This window comes from Pteropus alecto, unplaced genomic scaffold, assembly GCF_000325575.1.
Source record: "Pteropus alecto unplaced genomic scaffold, ASM32557v1 scaffold155, whole genome shotgun sequence".
NCBI classification, from domain to species: Eukaryota; Metazoa; Chordata; class Mammalia; order Chiroptera; family Pteropodidae; genus Pteropus; species Pteropus alecto.
In genome coordinates, this window is record NW_006438113.1 from 9,975,344 (window position 1) to 9,991,058 (window position 15,715).

General features: G+C 36.4%; 1 protein-coding gene across 6 annotated transcripts in view; it reads right to left on the reverse strand.

Annotated features, from left to right (window-relative positions):
- Positions 1-15,715, reverse strand: part of KAT6B (lysine acetyltransferase 6B) — a 165,777-nt gene that overhangs the window by 49,998 nt on the left and 100,064 nt on the right. For all 6 annotated transcript variants that reach the window (XM_025049354.1, XM_015592264.2, XM_025049353.1 and 3 more), the window contains exons 4-6: positions 10,757-10,865; positions 2,118-2,233; positions 1,790-1,871 (exon numbers count right to left, since the gene is read on the reverse strand). In XM_025049354.1, the coding sequence (XP_024905122.1) occupies positions 1,790-1,871; positions 2,118-2,233; positions 10,757-10,865 (307 nt within the window). The remainder of the gene's footprint in view (positions 1-1,789; positions 1,872-2,117; positions 2,234-10,756; positions 10,866-15,715) is intronic.

Sequence of the window (15,715 nt, forward strand, 5' to 3'; positions counted from 1 at the left end):
TATAATATGACAAAATTAAATGTTACAAGTACCAGGAAAAATATGTGGATATTTATATAGTCGAAGCATGACTGACATTTAAGACTGAAGCCATAAAGAAAAAGATTCATGGGTTTGCCTGAATAAAAATATAAGAGCTTTTTCTGTTGTTTATAAGCTAAAAAAAAAAAAAAAAAAGAGCTTCTGCAAATCAGAGAAAAAAGTGAAAAGCTCAATAGAAAAATAATTAATGGATGAAGCAGGCACTTCACAAAGATGATATACAAAGAGCCAATAATCAAACACAAAAACGTTCAATCTTACTACTTAAAGAAAAAAATTATTAGACTTGTTTTTTTCTACTATCAAATTGGCAAAAATTTTAAATGATAACATTTCACTAAACGCAAGACACTATTGACTATAAGATACATCCGATTTCAAAGATGTTATAATGATAAAAACAAAAGTGTGTCTTAGACTCAATGTCATAAAGTCATGGTGAATGTTGGTCATAATATAGGGAAACAGGTTATTCTCATACACTGGTGGTGGGTCTGAAAACTGATATAACCTTTCATGCACATAGCTTTGATCCGGCAATTTCTCCCCTAGGAATTTATCTTAAGGCAGTAATTGTAGATGGGAAAAAATTGGAAACATTTGTAATGTCTACCATAGGGGATTGGTTAAATAAGTTACGGGGTTTTTTTACACATGGGGTTGCAAAACTGAATATGTTCAGGAACCACCCAGGTATAATATATGTGACTGAAGCAAGCTAAAATATAAGACAACCGGAAACAGATTGGGTCAAACTGGAGCACACATACTCTACTTAAAGGATTCAAATTCAAAATTTAAAAAATATTGTACCAGCTCTTCTGTAACACATTTAGAGAGGTCTTTAAAAATTATATATATATTATATATATATATAATCTCCAACAAAGCATAACCTGTGGCCCACAGTCACCAGGTTTGTAACCCGTGCTCTCTATTATGGAGTTCTATACACTCATTAAAAACTATGTTTAAGAGAACATTTAATGATGTGGGAATGCTAGAATCTATTGTTAAGAGGGAGAAAAAAATAAGATTACAAAAACATGTATAGAATGTTTCATTTCTTTTTAAAAGGGTGGGAGCAGAGAAGGAATTTCTAACTGACTGGTTTTTTTTTTTTATTCGTTTTTGTCAATCTGTGTTTTCTGAATCTTTCACAAGGAAAATGTACAAATTTTGTAATAAGAATGCCAAGTTATTGTTAATGTATAATATGAGATGAGAAAAAGGAGACTGAGCTAAGCTTACTTCCACAATAAATAGAGACAAAAATCCTTATCCCATATGGATGTAGCCATATAAGACAGTTCACATGGTCATGTTCAACTGACGGCCAAGAAAATGGTGAGTCATGGCTCCTGCCACAGGACTTTGGAGTCATCATCACCATCATCAAAAATAGGTAATTTCTTACCTCTGAACATGGTACACTAAGTAATATGAAGAGTGTTCTAAACTTTTGACCTACCTAATCTAAACTTATTCCAATAAGGAAGTAGTTTCAGGAAGAAATGGTCTTTTTTATCCCTGTATCTGAATTAGAGTCTTTATTATGAACATTACCCTCAAACTAAATGCTTTTACACTCCTCTGTTCATAAGCTGTGCCAAATCCACAAGTATAAGGAAGGTGGGAAAGATGAAAAAATGCTTAAGGAATCTATATACCTCTGAGCTATCAGACATCAGGACAAGGCTAACAAGTATGCAATAAAACACATTTTAAATATAGTTTAAAAGTTCACCTTTTGGCATTCTGGAAAGTGGGGGGTCACAGCACTCCATATGGAATCCTCTATCACAGGAATCACAAAAAAGCATATTATCCTGTAATATAACATATTGAGACTAATTGAGACTGAAATCAACTGTCTCAATTGATGACACAAATCCTTATGTTATCCGATTAACAGTAAAAAAATATAATGAAGCACCACGAGCCCTGTTGAAATATGACAGTTGTGTATTTAAAACTTTGAAAATAGCAAGTCTACCAAAAAGAAAAAAAAAAAACAACTTAACACTGAAAACTAACAATTTACCTGGAGATGGACTATTGAGAGCCATACTTACTGCATTTTTTCCTTGGATTCTACATGCACTGCATGTCTTGCATTCGATGCACTGCCACCTTAAGGCCTTTACATTTGTTGTTAACTCAGGACAGAATTTCAAGCAGGATGGGTGTCCTATAAGAATATAAAAGAAATTGCTTTATGGGAATGGTGCATAAGATTTTTTTAAAACTCCCATTCCCTAATATTCAATAGACAGTGATGATGCCGGCCAAAGAATCTTAAGAACTTGAAAATACAAAAAGATCAGAGAATCCAAATTATACTTCCCATTCTGCGCCCCCTCCGCCCGCCCCCGTATATAACAGTGTCTGTACAAATATTTTCCCTAAGTGAAATTTGGAACATTTACATCAATTCTAATCACAAGTCTTGGAGAATCTGAAGATAACAGATGCCCAGATCAGGTTCTTGCGCCTGTGCCTTCTGTTAGAACTCCTGCCCTCACCATCATCATCAACCTCCATTTATTTACCCAACGATTTCTAGTTTGCGGGAGTGCTGCAGTCCGAACAATTCCTGTTGTCTGTGACGAAATCATAAAACTTAAAAAACAACAGTTAGCTAAATAAATAAACTGGAGCTGCTTAACATAAAACAAGTATAGATTCCATTCCCCAAATCCAATAGTAAATAAAGAATATCCCATTCAGGGATATACAAAGAAGATACTGTTGCCATCCTGCCCCGGGGTCCCTGCCGGGGTCCCTGAATTTAAATTCTAGAAGTAAGAGCAGAAACAGTGAATTTGAGTTAAGAGGTTGTAAGATCCAGGTCAAATGGAATATGCCAAGAAGCATACCCTCAGCAGGTTTCCCCCATTTTTATGAGTGTTCAGCTTTTCCACACTGTTTTAGACGCACTTTTCATCAAGCAGCTCTCACTTCACACAGGAAAACTGGAGACCCCGAGGGGCAATGTCATTCAAGGAAGTCAGCCAGGCTGCACTGAATAATAGATTCCTCCAAGAGGTCTGGGGAGTGTGAGCCTAGATTCTTTGGACGGCAATTCACTTGAAAATCTGATGGTCTTTTATCACATAAACCTGAGATCTCCGAACTTGATTTTATTTTTCTAAATCTGCTCTTAAAATAGTAAGAACATTAGTAAATCCCATGTGAAAGAACTTATAACCAAGCTGCAAAAGAAACCTGAGGGGTAATAAAAAAAAGCAGATTCTGCAATTTCAAAACTGTTTTATAATTTCCTGACTTTGGCAGGCTCATTGTTTAAATATGTATTTTGGGTTGCTGCCAAAAAGGTCCTCCTCCCTAAAGCTTAACAGGTGCTTCATAAAATTCCACCCACCAGGAGATTTGGCTTTTTGAAGTAAAAACATTCAAAATCAATCATCAATATCGTTAATAAAAGCACACTATTCCTGAGTTTAAAAAAGGAAAAGAAAAAAAACCTAAACATCTGTATTTAAGATGTTAAGCAAATAAAATGTGGTCACAGGAGTATGACCCCAGGCAGGAGAGACACCCAGGCAGATGCGTTTAACCTGTGCCATCATTCTTTCACAAGGGCTCCTCTCATTCAAATAAATGTGGGGGAAAAGTTTAAATATATAAAAATGGTATCAATCACCTCTTTCTGCTCAGAAACAGCAAACAAAGACAGCTTGCTGCTCATCAACTTTAAGAAGTATACTCTGAGGGAGGGGGGAGGTCTACTTTGATCAGGGTCTCCCCACCCCCTTACATAGTGAGGGGGGTAAAAACTCAAGTTTTAAAGAACAGTAATTTAAATTCCACCCTTAAAATGGGTCCCATCAGCTTAAAAGTATAGCATTTACTTCTCTTTTTCCCCCTTTTTATTACTTCCTGTAAGTCATACATCACTAGCACATATGACCTCAATTTCATGCACTAAATTTTTCTCTACATTAAAATCTGCTTTTGTACTTTGTAGCTTAATATTCAGTAACTAAGGTAATTCACATCATTTTATAGCTTGCTATTCTCACAGATATCCTATGGAAAATACTTTTTGATAATTATATTTTTGAAATTAATGGATTTCAGCCACTGTCAGTCAAGAGCAAGGAATGGTCTTCCTCCTACTGCTTTCGCTCACTTTAAGCAATATTATATCTCCACTGCTACCATTTAAGCTATCCTATCAAACACTAAAACCTTCAGCCTGCTTTTCCTTTAGGCAGCAATCTTACCTTCGTTTAGCTCAGGAGAACTGACCATAGCTCCCTTACACTCTAAATGTCTGAGTTAGTAAAGGATGCTGAGGGACGAAGAAACATTTCTATTTTTATTTTCTCATGACCAACTTTAAAATAACACAAAAGACTGTAACTGAGTCTTGATATATACTACTACACAGTCTATAGTAATTAGTTAAAGAACAATGCTATTGATAATGTAATTCCTTATCTCCCATTTAGCCATTCCTCTCAACAATTTCCTGTAAAATTTGGGTTCTGTCTGTTGACACAATTCATGGTGGTTTGCCTTTCTAGAGTTTAGTTTACTTTTGTGGTTTGCAATTTGCCAGATTTGAGATCATAATATAACATATTCACTCACTCATTCTTATTACAAACACATATTAAACACTAGTAGCTTATAATAGTTTTATCTAGCAAAGCCAAAGGAATACTGCTTAAACAAGTACCAGTGAGACCACAAACCAGTCAGTAGAAATGACTTTTGGAGGAATTATTGTGGGAGGAAAAACCATGGGCCAAGTAGTAGACAGACTAATGCTCCCCAAAGATGTCTATGCCATAATCCCTTTAACTTGTAAATACATTAGCTGACATGGCAAAAGGGACTTTGCAGACATGGCTAAGGACACAGGCCTCAAGATAGGGAGATTATCCTGGATTATCTGGGTAGGCCCAATCTAATCGCAAGTACTTAAAAGCAGAGAATCTTTTCCAGCTGGGTTAATAAGATGAGAAGAAAGAAGGAAAGGTTTAAAGCAGGAGAAGGACTACACAAAACTCTGCTAAACTTTGAAGATAAGAGAAGGAGGGTGGGGGCACAAACTGAGGAATATGGGTGGCCTCCAGAAGCAGGGAATGCCATTCACATAGCAAGAAAATGGAGATCTCAGTCCTACGAACATAAGGAACTAAATTTTGTCAACAACTCTGTGGTAATTTGCCACAGCAGCAATGGAAAACGAATAAAAACTTAGACACTAGGTCCTTCAAACTGGTTATCTGACCAACCATGTGTCCATCTGAGACACAGTGAGGAAAAGGAAGAACATTTCAGATCATAACGTTTAGCAGAAAAAGACAGACATTAAATAAGAATTAGGATTAACACATGATGATGAGAGATATGGAAGAATCTAGCAGATGGTTAGAGGACAATCTTTCTAAAGAAGAAACAAAAAAAAAGGACGAGTGGGATTAGATGGGACAGAGAAGGGGCAGGGTGGGAAAAGCTAGAAATGTGCAGAGGGAGAGGAGAACACGGTACATTCATGGAGAGGAGAAGCTCAATATAATTAGTGTACATAATATGAAGGGGATAGTGACGTGGAATACGGTTAAAAGCCCCATCCAGAGGAGTTCTGCAGGCTATATTAAATAATTTGGATTTTTTCCTAAGGGTAACTGGTAGTCACTAAAAAATTCTGTGATCAGATTTACAATTTAAAAAAGTAACTTAGGCTGCAGTATAAAATATGGATGAGGGGAAAGAAGGTCAAGATTAGATTTAGGTTATTATAATAGCAGATCTGAGTGGGTTTGGCGGAGGTGTGTGAATATATTGAGGATATAAGGTATATATTAGGACAAAGAATCAGTGGATTTGGGGTGAGAGAAAACAGAGGATGGCTCCAAATTTCCAGCTGTGGAAGTAAATGAGTAGCCAGTGGTGTGCCATTTGCTGAAATGGGAAATCCCTGAGGAGAAGCAAGATGTTGTTTGTTTGCTGAGATTTCTGAGGTTATTGTTGTTTTTGGGTAGCGGGAGCAGTGTAAGGTTGATAAGCTGCTTTGGATATTAACTCTGAGGAGCCTATGAGGTATCCAAGTGGAGAAGTTCTGGAAGCACTTAAATTTAAGGATCTGGAGCTCAGGAGAAGCTAGGAAGCAAAGTAAAGACACAGGGCCAAGGACAGAAGTCTGAAGAAACACTGCGGGGATGGAGAGAGGCCAAGGAACCAACAAAGATGTGGAGGGAAGTGATAGAAAGAACACACAGAGACTATGATATCACAGAAACCAAAGGAAGAGAACATTTCAAGGAAAACAATTCTCCGCAGGTCAAACATGGCTGAGAGGAATATTTGGTATGGACTGAAAGCTGCCCATTAAAATTTGAAAAAGACTGAAAAGTGACCTTTAGATTTTGCTACATAGAGGCCGCCGTTAATCCCAAGAGGCATGATTTTAGTGAAATAACAGGCCAGGGGCCAGGTTTCTGTTTCCAGTTTCTCCACTTGGATGGTGGACCCCGCTTTGGGCTATGGATGGTAGGGCTCACCTATCCTTCCTCCTCACCATCCCTATCTATTTCTCTTTGGATTCCATCTTTAGGTTTCTTTCTAGTCAAGGGTCTGTCTCCTTCCTAAACTAATTCAATCTGTGCCTCGTCAGTGTAAAATGGGTGACTAACCAACCAATCCCAGGGGGAGTTTTCTCTCAGTGACATGAGGAAACTAGTGATCTTTTTTATGTGTCTGAATATCTGTATACTGTACCTACCAGCTCCCTGTGGGAACAGAGGGCAGGCACATTTTGTTCTGGGTTAACACACAAATAAAGACAAACCCAGGAGAGATGTCAGGTCTCCTGAGGATGGCTGATACTTAACCCGATGGCTCTTATTCCCTTTACTGTACAAAGGTGAGTCTTCTTACTCTTCCAGCTACATCACAGCAGCCTTTCTCTGTCTCCAGTTTCAATGAGCTTCCACTTAGAATGATGCTGTAATTTTGAACTGTACACTTATCTTAGATTTGCTAATTTGAAAACACACATGCACACAACTCATCTGTAAGTAAGATTTAACCACCCAGCAATCTGAGCAGCAGACACAAAATTTCATTTGGTATAATATCTAATACTTATGTGAAGCTAATTAAAGATAATTTGGTCTTAATGAGGCACAGAGAATATAGCAGTGTTAATTTTGAAGGAGACTGATCCATGAAAGTCAAGTAAAATCACTTCCTAGTCCCAACATTTCCACAGACCTGAAGACTATCTGATGATTCCCACATTCATATCAGTGGTTAGAATAATTCTTCACGTTGGTGAAAAGTTTTATAGTTACTGATAATCTTCATATCATTATCTCACCAGATCCTCACAACAGCCCTGTGAGGCAGGGTACAGACATCACCCTCTGCGTTTTACAGATATGGAAAGCTGCAGTTACAGTCAGCAAGCAGGAGAGAACTGGAACACGACATGTGGGGCTCCATGTACCTCGCTCACATTTTTACTGCCTGCAAACTTGAATCATTTTTTCAAAAGAACTTTCAGCAGGCAAAACATAGTTAAAGAAAATACTGCCCCTTTGCAGCACTGAGCCATCTTAAAAATAGAAAAAATTCTAATTGGCTTTACTTTATGATGTAAGCAGAAGGAAACATTTATTACTCATGACTATGAAATCTAAGCAGAGTTTATACATGACATCATTCAAATGGTACTTCAGATAGAGGTGACTGAAAAACAACAGGCACATATGGGAAACACATTTAAGAATGATCCTCCTTATGGGCTGCCATCTATATTTCCTTTTTTTGATTTTACACTGCTATGGGTATTTTTTTTTTTTTCACATAAACATCTTACATTAGGGGTTCCTTTGATCATTACAAAGGGTCTCAATTCAATCCTAGAACCAACAGACTCTTGCGAGTGTCAGACAATGGCCATTTCCACAAGGCCAATTAGAGGAATGAACCACTCTGTAATTCCCACTTGAGAAACTGGACGGGACCGTGACAATGGGGCTCTCACCATTATTAGAGGGCACTGTTGAGCCATGCCAGCTTATTTTATTCTTTTTTCCCTATAATTACCAAGGGATCACAACAACAAAGCATTATAACTATAACCATGCTCTCTAAGAACTACATTTTAGTTTGATCCTTCCATTTAAAGACTAGCAAATAACAAAGTCCCCTCACCTGATCTACTAGATGAAAAACTGTCTACGATGCATCTCCCTGAACTAGGAACAATGGTTTGGTTTTTTTTTTTTTTTTTTGACTAATGTAGCTAAATCCAGAGTGGCACAGTACAATCAAGGGAAGATTAAGTGAACCCCAACACAAGAGCTGGATCCCATTACAGAGTCCAGAGAAGCACTCTGAGCCATCCTCTATCCTAAACAAAGGGACATGATGACCCCAGGGCTTGAATTTCTGCCATGACCCATACCTGGACTCCAAAGTCCCTGGCTCTATCCACCTGAAGGGAGAGGAAAAGACTGGCTTACAAAACGACTCTATACAAACTTTCTAGATCTAGACAATATCCTCAATCCATTCTTCTCTATTTGTTAAAAGAGAAAGCAGTGTTCTTGAAAAGAGAAAACATAACACTATACCTACATACCCTAGAAAAGTAAGAAGCTTTAAGGGAAAAAAATTTCGGTGACCTCAAAGTATAAAGGAGATCAAACCTCTCCCTTGGCAGGTCTTCAATCTGGGGAAAACGAAGGGAGATTGATTACATCAGAAAATCTAAGATCTACCTGTTTAGAATTACGCCTTTATACCCTGTGAAGGAGGCCTTGAAGTTATGATCTAGAAGATAATGATCTCAAATTCCTTATCAACTCAAGTAAGCGTATCACCAGAGGTAAGGAAATATATGAAGGGAACTTTTCTTCCCACACTTAAATGCGTCTTTAATCTGTCTAGGCACCCAGACAAATATATACTCATGAAATAAAACAGTGGAGAGTGTTTTTAAAGTACCACCTTAAAAATCACAAAGGGTACACCCTACCTAGACAAGTGAACGCCACTGAATTGATCAGGCAGTTAAACAAAAGAATAATTCATTCAGAATGAGCCTCGTGAGAAAACCTAGAAGATAACTAGAGTCAGAACTGATGAGTGAGGCACTACCTCACCAGGATAAAACAGGGAGATTGTAGGGTTGAAATTTATTAAACTGAACATACAAATAATGTTTCCATGCCCTTTTGTCATGATCCATGATACCGTGGGCAGGTAAAATAATTTTAATGGATCTGTAAAGCCCATCAACAAGACTGTCAGAATGCATTTCTCAAGCAGAGTTTGCAATGTCTTATTTCCGGGGCTCTTCCCTCTTAGTCAGGTCCTGAAGCTGTGGAATCACACAGAGCCCATCAAGTTCAACCTTCATAAGAGGAAGAAGAATCATTACACAACAACGTCATGCCTCAGTGTGAAATATTTCCTCTATCCAACTATCAAGCAACTGTCAAAAGTGGTGATAAGATTTTAACTTACAACATCAAACATGCCAAACAGCAATGGCTGGCATTTATAGTTGTTACAGACCCTGTGCTGGGCTATGTACTTGTGTCCTCTCATCTAACTCCAACAAAACCTAAGAAGTAGGTGCTACCATTATCTAATTTTCTCATGAGGAAACTGAGGCTCAGAATGGTTAAGTAACTATCTCAAGATAGAGGAGCTGGGCTATGGCTTGCTCTCGAGTTTGCTTAACCACTATGTGACAACGACTTCCTCAATGAGAGTATGCTACAGCGTTTTGCAGGTTTGTTGTTCTTTTTAACGATAACTATAACTACAGAAATATTACTTGGTCATGAATTTTAAAATAACACTTTGGAGGGAAAAGTTTCAGTAGGCTGGAAAAAAATTTAAAGATTAACACAAAAAGATTAATTTTTTTAAAAAATCAACAAATGCCACTCAATCTGTTGACATATGTGCCTGTATGTATGTGTTACATACGTGTATATATATCAGCTAGGCAACTATCACCAGCTTAACAAGAAGGAAGACTAGCTTGTTAAGACAATTCTTTTAATGTAAGCACAATTTGACTTTTAATTTCCATTATAAAACTGGAAGTATGGCCTTCAAATCTTATGTTGGGAAAAAAGTAGAAATGATAGCTATCTTGAAAGCATTTCTGGATTTGTAATTTGCCAAAGGTCCAGCGTCCCTACCCAGGATTCCTTGATTTCAACATCATTTTTTACACAGACCACTCTTTTCCTATCTTATCCTAGGCAATTTGAATTTCTTTCATGCCTGATGATTTTTTGATTCTATCACTGCAGTTTCCAATATACTGTCCCTTTCTTTTGGAGTCACGCATCTCTTAATTGAGACTTCAGGTTATAGAAAATATGTGATTCTAGTTGTATTCAGGAATTCTGAAAACTCAGAATTCCCTACATTGAATTTGCCTGCAATATAGAATACTCCACACTGCATTACCAGTATGAAATCAAAGTTAATTATAAGTATTGATATATAGTATTATATAAACCTATATCTTTATGTCAGTGCTAATATACTCACACTTTTTTCCCCTTCTACTTGCCCTTAGTTTTTAAAATTTCAAACCTATGCTATTACCAAATAATTGCTTTAAATAACAAATACAGTTCTGATAAATAGCGTGTAGCTGTAATAGGGAGTAGTCGCACACAACGTACAACAAACACCAACTTACCACTGCTGCCACAGTCTGCACAAGAGAGGAGTTCTTCCGGTTTCTTGTCACGATTCGATTCTTTAGTCCCCAAACAGAAGCTACATATTGGAATGGGATCGGCACGGGGCTAGGACAATTAAAATGAAAACATATTGTTAGTTTTCCATTTCAAAATTAAAAACAAAACGTTGAAGTCAAGTTTCTTACATATGTCTCTAACAAAGAAAAACTGTTGAATAAGATATTCAAATCAATATTTTCTGCTAATTAAAAAATCTCTTAAATTATTTTATTCTAAAATATTACCTAAAGAATGTTTTTAGGTGTAATATATAAGAGTCAGAACTAATTTTATTAAACCAATAAAATCTAAGACCTTTATATATTAGACAATCTCCCATAAATGAATATTTAAGGATTCAACTGAAATCTCAATTGTTCCCATAATCTACATGCATATAATATTGATTCATCTATGTATTCAGTATTATAGATTATAAATATCAGCTAGTCAGGTCAGATTATTCAACTAAACTTTATCAAATGTTTCAGTACAGGTTACTATATTATTCATGTATTAAGCATTTGGCATAAAATATTGATATGTTTTTAGGTGACATAGTAACAGAGTTAGAACTAAACAAGAACTTTAAAGTTCTGTAGGATCACTTGAGAAGATCAAGGCCTTTCTGGCACCAGAGATCTTCAACAGTAAACCACACCATGACACACAAAGGAGATAAACTTTCAATCTCTGACATTCTCACTTTAATAAAAGAAATAATAAAACATTTGTCTAACCTCCTAGCACCCTTTAACTCTCACTAAGGAAACTGCTTTGAACAATGTATAAATCTGCATACATTTCATGTCTCCACTGTTATTTATGACTACCAGCAATGCTAGTAGTCCCCATATGTATTCCCATCCATATGAATAGCTGTGCCTCCAGATCTGGTCACATTTATTTTGAACACCAAAACTGTATGAAAACTAAAATTTTACCACATATTCCAAGCCTTCACACATGTTGTCTGCTAGTCATCTGAATGCAACATATTTATATTTGAATCCCATGAATCAAAAATTAAGGGCAAGAAACTTAGTATAATCACAAAATTTTAATGCAAATTAAAAACAAGATTTTGCTAGGTTTTTCTAAATATACATCAGCACAGAATAAACAGCATTTGTTCGGCTAACTCTATTTCAGATGCCTAACACATTGCCTGATGTACGGTAGGCACTCAAAATATATTTGCTAAATGAGTAAATGAAAGAAACATAAGCTAGTTAAAAAAAACCCCTCATCTCAAAGATAATATTTCAAATGGTTATAATGATTCCAACGAATGTCTTAGTTTGCTGTGACATGTCATCAAAAAACAATTCATCTATGACCAAGCATTTGTAAAACTGTCCAATATGACTGTTAATTTTATCTTACAATGTAAGTGCTTGTTATCTTACCCTTATTTTCAGTTTAATTTGTTCATTTAATATGTGCAGGCTTTACTTCCTGAGGTAACTACGCAAATATATTTTTGAGACCTAAGTTACAAAACAGTATAAAACTGTACTAGAAAAACCAAAAAAGACAAGCTACAACAATTTGGTCACTGACTCCAGTCACAATTTTTTAAATGCCAGATAATCAGCACTGCATAATTATGGATCCATAGTTATTACTTGCAACTGCTCAACTGCAGTACCTTGGGAACACTTTTGTTCCTTTAAATAGCAATTAAAAGAACAATCTGGTTTTAAAATGACAACATTCCCCTGATAGATTCTAGCTAAAATCCAGTCCTTGTACTAATGGGATTCCTGCTTTCATTTGATAAAACAATGCTCAAGCCATTGCTGCCATCCTTGCAGTGATAAATAATTTACAAAATGTCACATATCATTCATTCAATGAAACAAATCCAAATCTGCGATCCCATTTTTCTTTCCCAGATGAATTTTTAGCTATAAGAAAGACATGGCCATCAGCCAGCATTCATGCTCATTTTTCGTTTTTAACTAAAGGTAACACAAAGGACAAAGGTTGCGAGTAGTTCATGGCCAGAAAGACTAATGTCTCACACTCTGCCCAATAATAGAAAGCATAGATGCTATCACTTCACGCTACATTCAAGTGAACCCCACCACGTTGATGAATGCTCACAATCATTTATTTTAGGGATAACTATCTCACAATACTCTATAAAACCACTGCATTATACAGAAATGTCCACCCTACTGAATTATTGATAATTCAAAGCACTTTTTGCTAACCTCAGTATAGCCGAGTCTAATTAACTTTAAAAAATCGTCACTTGTATAAAATGAAATTTTTACAGTAATGCATGTAAATAGGTCACAGAATTATTATGATTCACTATTCTCAATCAGACTACATATAAACTGTTTCAAAAATAATCCCTGGTAATAGATTAAAATGGATTGCAGTCAGAAAGAGGTCTGAATAAATGGCAACTCAGTTTTACACAAGTCTACTACAGACAAATCATATTTAAGAGGTCGGAAAAAATTCTTAATTCTGTTCCTTAAAATGTCACAAAGTCATCTAACCTGTTGATCACATTTTCTTATCAACATGCTTGAATATTTCAAGCTAATCCTGAGAATTAACGCCCACGGATTTAAACTCTACAAACTGCTTAGGAAGCAGCTCTCATTACCCACGAAACGGTCCTGGGGTGCTGCTAGGTTACAGGCCACTGATACACTATCTCAGTTAATCATCTTAACAATTTTGCCATGAATATATATTATTATGCCCATTTTAGGCAGGGAATTGAGGACCTGAGAAGTTAGATAATTTTTCTAAAGTTGCACAGGTTCAACTATGGAGCTGGGATTGGAATTCAAGTCTAAAGTCCATTCCTTACCTGCACTGTCCCTCTCCTCATCTCTCCTCTCTCAGGAAAACAAGTATTTAAAAATTATCTTTCCATCAGCGGCAATAACTCTTTACTAATGTTCTCATAATCTATTCCATCCAATTTCTCCCATTACCAATGGCACATGTTTTAAAACTATTTAAAAAGCAACCACTAATAAGCTATAGATTATTCATTACAATGGAGAAAAGGTACCTTTATAATGGAGAAATCTGGTAGATGCCTCCTTAACTCAGTGATCAGACCTGTCACCAATATGGGACAAACTGACATGATGTACCTCATGAGCATTGCTCTGAAGGACTCAGCACTACCTATGCAGCATTCTTGATGGAAACATTTATGCTGAATTTAATCATAAGAAAATAATCAGGTAAATCCAAATTTAGGGACATTCTGTAAAACTAGCCTGGACTCTTCAAAAAACATCAATGTCATGTAAGACTCAAAGAAGGACAGAACCAATTTAGGCAACTGAAGTAGCATGAAAACGAAATACAATCTGTGATCCTTGCTTGGATTCTGAATTTAAAAAACACATAAAAACCCTTAGCTGTAAAAGACATTTGGATAATTATGGAAATATAAACTAAATAGCAGATAATATAGAAACAAGATATATCGTAAATTTCTTGAGTCAATGTAATTGTGATTATACAGGAGAATGTCCTTGTTCTTAGGAGTTATGTGCAAAAAATATTTTGGAATAAATGCCATGATGTCTGTAACTTAAGCTTAAGTGATGAAGGAAGTGGGAAACCTATGTTTATTTGTATGTGTGCGTGCAGACAGGGAGAGAGAAAGCAAATGTGGCAAAACATTAACTTGGTGAATCTACGTAAAGGGTACTTGGGTATCTTTATTAAATCATTCTTTCCATTTTTCTGCATGTTTACAATTTTCCAAACAAAAAGTTGAGGAGGAAAGAAAATAGTACTTCCTTCACTCAAAAAAAAAAAAAAAAATCTAAAATGAATTATTGTATAGTTAGATTACATGCATTTATAAAATAAAATAACTCAATCCAATTATCAACTCACAAGAAATACAGAGGACGGAGGAAGGTGTCAATCTGTATAGCAGAGGGATGCAAGTACCAAAACTTTGGGGGACAAATGACCCAGTTTCATCGACAAACAAATTTAAAGGGAGACAGGGTGAGTGAGCAAGGCTTATCGGCCCATCACAATGTATGGTCCTTATCTTGATCATGATACAAATAAACTATAAAACAAAACTGCATTACCTACTGAAGGAACTGGGGCTAGTTAGCCCTGAAGGGGCTGTTAGGAGGAGACAAGCTAGGTGTCTTCACTCAGGGGAAAGGGTCAGATATGTTTTCCATGGCTCCAGAGTACAAAACTTAAACCAATAGGGGTTATTTAGAGTTAAACTTTCCAATAGAGCTATTCAGCAATAGAACGGATTTTTCCCCCTGCTTCCTTTATATATTTATTTCATTTTAAAAATTGTGGCCAAATATACATAACAAAAAATTTACCATCTTAACCATTTTTAAGTGTACAGTTCGGTGGTATTAAGTATATTCACATTCTTGTTCAACAATCATCACCATCCATCTCTAGTACTTTTTCATCCTCCCAAATGTCCCCATTAAGCACTATCTCCCCATTTCTGCTCCCCTCTACCCCAGTCTCAGGCTCATGTAAGTGGAATCACATAGTCTTCATGGAATGGATTATCCTTGAAGCAGCTGGAGGCCCTAGTAATCAGAAGAGACCATGGAGAGGCTGAATGGCCCCATCAAAATGGTGAGGACACCATAGCAGACAAAGAAGCCACGCACAAGTTGGGGATCTGGGACCTTTCAAAGGTCCTTTCCAGATCAACTATTTTAATAGTTCCATGGCTGGATAATCTCTAAGGCCCTTCCTAGCTCAGGTATAATTTTTCTATTGATTCTATTATGCTTAAAAAGACCTTTCAAGAGTTTTCAGGACTCTTGACCTCGAAATAAAATAGCCTTTTCTGAGGAACCATTCTTTAAATCCAAAACGATGCATTTTTAAGAAGTTTTATATTTGCTTATGATTGCTTTTGTTTCTGC